The sequence below is a fragment of the Dermacentor variabilis genome, chromosome 3 (assembly GCF_050947875.1).
Source record: "Dermacentor variabilis isolate Ectoservices chromosome 3, ASM5094787v1, whole genome shotgun sequence".
NCBI classification, from domain to species: domain Eukaryota; kingdom Metazoa; phylum Arthropoda; class Arachnida; order Ixodida; family Ixodidae; genus Dermacentor; species Dermacentor variabilis.
The window spans coordinates 148,019,267-148,025,266 of NC_134570.1; the positions used below are offsets into that span (position 1 = coordinate 148,019,267).

A 6,000-nucleotide genomic window follows, 5' to 3' on the forward strand; every position below is an offset into this window, starting at 1 on the left:
AAATACAGATCAGTCAGGCGAAACAGAAGAAAAGAAAATGTGTAAAGCCACATGATCGCAAGAAGTGTTGAAATACAGTGGCCTAATATGACAGCTTCGAGGTTTCTGCGCATATCAGCTAGGCACCTTAACAGAACTGCGATGGAATTGAGAAGGTCTTGTAGTCTACCTCAGACGCTGTGGGGTCCCAATCGCAAAATATTTCCAACCCTGTACTGCACTTCGAACTGTAAAGGTGGCTTTTCCGCAGAAAGGTACTGCGTGCAGTATTGCACCCTCTACAGGGTTCACTGTTTCTGTTGCTAATATGCACGAACCATCTGTTACAACAAAGCTCAGACGATAGTCATCCTTGTGCGTCGTCGTCTTGCGCGCGATGCTACAGCCGCACTTTACTGTTCGAATTTAGCTGATACGAATCCGCTGGTTCTTAACAAAGACGCTCGCTTCTCGTACGAAATCCCCTGCTGCTTCGTCTGTGGTGTTAATGATGAATAGAACGGACGCGTGTCGCTCACGGATCTCTCCAGTTTGAACAAAGAACCTCCTTGCAATCATCAAGCACGGCTCTCTCTCTCTCACCTGGCACGATGGCGTCGAAGTAGTAGGCGAGGAATCCGTACAGGAACACGTCCACGCTGAGCATGATAATGGCGCTGCCGACGGAGAAGTTGTCCTCGAACAGGTCGCTCCAGTGCATGCCGCCCCTGACGTCCATCTGGCTCACCTTCTCCGCGCCCAGCGTGAAGGCGGCGGGCGACAGCAGCGACACCGCGTAGAAGACCCACGTGGGCACGCGGTTCTTGAGGAACACGGCGAGCATGTACAAGAAGCTGAAGACGAGCATCAGCAGGCCCACCACGGAGCCGGCCACCTTGGACTTGTTGAAGAAGGGCGTCGCCATGAAGCTGAACATGACGATGGTCAGTCCGTAGAGCAGCGACAGCACGAACACGATGAAGATGTCCGTGTTGGGCAGGATGTGCAGCACGTACACCATGAGGGTCATGATGGCCGCCACGTTGGCCACCACGACGGCCTCGACCAAGGCCCAGGCGGTCCAGTAGGCGGACGGCATCATGCCCATCATGAGCATGCCCTCCTTGATCTTGCGCTCTTTCTCGAGCACGATGTTGACGCACAGCACGGACACGAAGGGCGAGAAGGCCAGCGTCAGGTAGAGCGGCACCAGGGTGCGCCACGTGGTGCCGGGGTCCACGTAGGCCGGCTTGGGCAGCAGCCGCACCACCACCTCGGGCAGCCGCACGTCATTGCCGGCCCACAGCTGGCAAAGGACGGGGAAGACTGCTGTCAAGGAGGAACCTGGTCGTGCCGAATTTGCACCTACCGAGTTTCCTCCACGTGCTACGTCGCGGTGGCGAACTTGCGGAAATACTAAGCGTGAACCTTTTTTTTTTTTTCATTTGGGAGTGCTCCAGCGTCTGCAGTTTTTGAAATGGGAGATGTTCGAGGTGCTGCGTGGTGGGCCGCAATAGTCGATGTCGACGGTGAGTCATCTTTCTCTTAAGGTTCTCAAAGGGAAGCGCATATCAAGTGGACCATGTTTTCACATACGATACACCTTCATTACAGAAGGCGCCGTGCGCGAAGGCGCACGTTAAAATAAGGCACAACCGATCCGCGTTAATTCGGCATCCTCCTTTACGACAGGTACCAGTTCGGATATGTTAAAATCAATCAATCAATCAATCAATCAATCAATCAATCAATCAATCAATCAATCAATCAATCAATCAATCAATCAATCAATCAATCAATCAATCAATCAAAACTTTCGGGACACAAGGCGTACGTCTACGCTGTTGAATGTTTTACCCATGAGCAGACCCTCCATAAGTAGACGAAAAAAGGCCCACTAGAAAAATTCGGGCACAACTCATCGAGGACGATTCTTCAAGTATGAGAGTAGCATTCTTCTGAGATGAAAATGAATTCTGCGAAATTTTAAGGCTTTTTTTTTATTGAAGAGCGCCGTGAACGAGATTAGGCCCACATTTTCAGGCTGAGCTAACTTTGGAAAGCGTCCTCATTTTGAAACTGCTCTATGTCTGGGATCCGCCCACGAGAAAAGATAGATAGCTAGCCAAAAAAAAAAAGACTGGTCTGCCAACCTCGAGAAAGCTATTCGCAATAACAGACCGCCTCCCAGGTGCGCATCGAGAACACGTGCAACATTGCTGTGCTCGCATCGCATCGATACGTTGCCAGGCGTATTCGTTTGTGTACCCTACTCACCTTGATGAACGTGTAGTCGACGGCCGCCTGTAGAACGCTGAATCCGCTCGAGTAGTAGGCCCCGGCAGGGCACAGCGTCGTGTCAGACGAGTGTACGAAGTGTTTTATCCGGCACATCTCTGCCATTGGGGAGGAAGAAAAGAAAAAAAAGAAAACCCAGACATTTCACAAGGGCGACATTGGCCCTCGAACTCTGAAGATGCGTATAAGAATTGAGCTCCCGCTATGACGAACCCACTAACGTCAAATTTTCGCCGCTCTTTCGAGGACTAGTCAGCTTTCTAAGCGACAGTAGCAGAGCCAATTGTAGTGACTACGGATAGGAGTGCTTTGTAATATAGCAGGGCAAATGCTCAAGTGTACAATACGCGGCACTTGAAAATGGAAGCACAGTTAGACAACACTTCTCGAACAGACGAGTCATGCATATATTGGAAGAAACAGAAGGCAGTGTATAGTTTCGAAATTTCGAAATAGAAAAAAGAAAGCAGAGATAGGGCACACAGACATACGGTGGCCCCTAAAGGGCTGCTACACCACATAGCGTCTTTTACTCGCTCTCCTTCTTATACTGGTCGAGCCTGTAAATATTCTGAGGGACAGGAGCCGTATTCATGTTAGAGCGATTCAAAAGAGGCGCATAGGTCGCATAGGCGCAGGCCAATGGGAACACCGTGGCCGTTACCTAAGCTGTGCAGACAACGGCAAATTAGTTTTACATATACGGGCCGCCGATTCAACGCGCTCCAACTTTCACAACACGGTATGGCTTTGCTGAACCGAACTCCACGCGTGGAAACCGAGTCGCACGAAGCCTCCGTATTCTTACCTATGCCGACGTTCTTCAGTTCAGGCGAGGGCAGGTGCCGAAGGGGAAAACGCAGCTGGTAGGAGCCATTTTTGGTTAGGTCATCGCCTTCGAAGACCACGCCCACTAAGGACCGCGTCGAGTTTTGCCGGAATGCCTGTGTGCGTATCGGAAGCCGGCGCAGACATGAGGCAGGAGGGTGAGGGGAAACCGGAAGACAGTACATACATACATACATACATACATACATACATACATACATACATACATACATACATACATACATACATACATACATACATACATACATACATACATACATACATACATACATACATACATACATAGACAGACAGACAGACAACAGAAGAGAGTGGCAGTTTACAATAATTCTGGAAATAGGTCCCAAGTATGGATGCATTCTTCTTCAGTGACTTTCTCCACTTCAATTAGACAACTGATCGACCAGGTGTTTAAGCAACGTTTCTGATAAGGAAAAACGGGGGACTCGATTTAAAGTATTAATTTTTTCATAGGTTCATGCCAGTGGTTGACATCAGCAGAGCGCGATACTCGTTGATACGACCCGTTACTAATAAAGCTTCACTATTTCCATTTCGGACCAATGAACCGGAAGACGTTGACAGAATTGTACTCTAAGCGTAACACCGTTCTCGAAACTCCGTCTCATTAAACTCAATCCCTTGCAACACGTTAAATCTCTAGCTAAGAGCAATGCCGTTCTAGTCGACATATGTTTGCGCACTGCGCAAAAAATACATCACAAAAAATGTTGATTGAAACTGCAAAAAAAAAAAGCGCATTTTAAGCCGTAATTTCACATTTCTCAAAGCTGATGCAAAGGACGGGGGCTCGCGTCCACAAATAAATTCATCCATTAAATCTGTTCGTGGGAGCAAACGCGATCCAATGGTGATGTCGGACGCATTACTCGCGAGGGCGCCTTGCGGCCAGCGCCAAGTGGCACTTGCGAACGAAACGTCTTTCTTAAATTCAGCCCATGGGTAGACATATGCATGTTTAGTAGCATAGCCGACTTCATAGAATCTGCTTTCGCAGTTGACAGGCCGTAATGTCGCGTGCTGGTACGCGTGTTTGCGGGCGGATGGGTACACAGACGGTGCAGTACTCGACTGGCTCCCACCGCATTCCGAGTCGATTCGCCGACCGGAGTCAGAGAAGGCCTACTTTGGCTTGACGTTCAGATGCTACCGCGCAATCGGAGCAGTCACGTGACCGCAATTCTATCAGATCAAGGTTGCGGTGCCAACGGGAAATGTCAGTACGCCGCACCCAGTTGGAGCGCGGCACTCTGATTGAACCGGGAGAAAGAAAACGGGCCGCCCGAAGCGTCATCGAGCAGAGCCTTGGTCAGGCCTGTAGTCGGTGACTCACGGTAACAGAGTAACAGCGCGAGCAGACGACAAGAGTGCTACACACAGCGATCGAAAGCTACCAGTCGGATTGTACCGTAAGGGAAATTAATCTCCGTATACTCGATCTCCAAACGCGTACCGCTTCCATGTCCTTGGAGGAGTTGTACATGGAGAAGTTGAACCCGACGGTGTACGTGTTGGCGTTGAGGAAGTTGATGACGTCGCGCATGAATAGCCTAGTCTGCGGCGTCGACGGCGCCGCCATGATCTCGGTGGTGAGCTGGGCGAGGTGCGACGGCGTCACCAGCCGCACGTGGCCCACGGGCGTGAGGTGCGCGGGCTTGGAGCTGGGCTTGAGCCCGCTCCGGATGCTCATCAGGGAGGCCACCATGAGCAGCGGCATCACCACCTCCTGCGCGGGGGAGGCACACCGTGAAGAAGAGCGAAGGTGGCGAGCCTGGGGCTCCGACCGAAGAACAAAAAAAAAAATTGCGCCGAAAAAAACTTGTGTTTTCTTTACGCTTGCGCGTTTGCGCTATGCGGGTGGGCATAATATACTGTGGCAACATTTAGACGGGGCAACCACGTGGAAATATCCTCCTTCGTACGAAACTCGTCAGGCAAAGAGTTCGAATTTTGCCCCGGTATCCCGAGCGCGGGGATGAGAATAGTAATTTACGAGACCGAATCGAATACAAGAAAATACCAATCGAATCAAACACGAAGTACTTTTCGAAGAGTCTTCGAATAATGAGGGGCCGTTTTATAAAACAAATGTTGGCATGCTAGTGGATTCACAACGTTAGCGATCTTTTGTCATTACAATGCACATTATAATTACTCGTTGTTTCTTAAAACAACAAATGCTGCACTATTAGGTGAGTGCCAATGATGGCGGTGTGCCTAGAAACAAATATTGCCTTAATGGCATTGTATTACTTCATATTTTTCTTCTTCATGTTTTGATCTCTGTGGTAATGTTGATGAGCCCTGCATTGAGGCGTATCTTTCGTACTAGACTTCAGAAGGCTGATTATTCTTGTTTTTGCTCTGATTTTGTAACCCCCCTTACACAATGCCCCTATAGGGCCTGTAAGGTATTATATATATATATATATATATATATATATATATATATATATATATATATATATATATATATATATATATATATATATATATATATATGTGTGTGTGTGTGTGTGTGGACTATTTGAATGAATGTGGAAATATACATGCATATGTTTCATATGTTTCTGGAAAACAATTATGGAACACAGGCGCTTTGTCTATCTTTTTGTTCGAAAGCCTGCCATGGATCAATAAATTCCAAGTCACCCAAATCAGTACCTTGTTATGACCATCTGCTCTTCAATATTTCTAAAAAGTACTTATGAGAACTTTAAATGTAATATCTAATTAATTTGCGAAAGCTAGAGTCGAAAATTAGGGCGTCGACTCAGGCGGCTAATTGGTGAATAAAAATTATTGATGCAGAAGTTATTGTATTGTGTATCTTGTGCCACACTTGCACAAGGG

The 6,000-nt window shown here is 48.1% G+C and overlaps 1 protein-coding gene across 7 annotated transcripts in view; it reads right to left on the minus strand.

Annotated features, from left to right (window-relative positions):
* The window catches only part of LOC142576384 (cholesterol transporter ABCA5-like), a 152,245-nt gene that overhangs the window by 42,283 nt on the left and 103,962 nt on the right, over positions 1-6,000 (minus strand). For all 7 annotated transcript variants that reach the window (XM_075686494.1, XM_075686500.1, XM_075686495.1 and 4 more), the window contains 4 exons: positions 4,601-4,873; positions 3,086-3,221; positions 2,257-2,375; positions 583-1,285 (listed from right to left, as the gene is read on the minus strand). In XM_075686494.1, the coding sequence (XP_075542609.1) occupies positions 583-1,285; positions 2,257-2,375; positions 3,086-3,221; positions 4,601-4,873 (1,231 nt within the window). The remainder of the gene's footprint in view (positions 1-582; positions 1,286-2,256; positions 2,376-3,085; positions 3,222-4,600; positions 4,874-6,000) is intronic.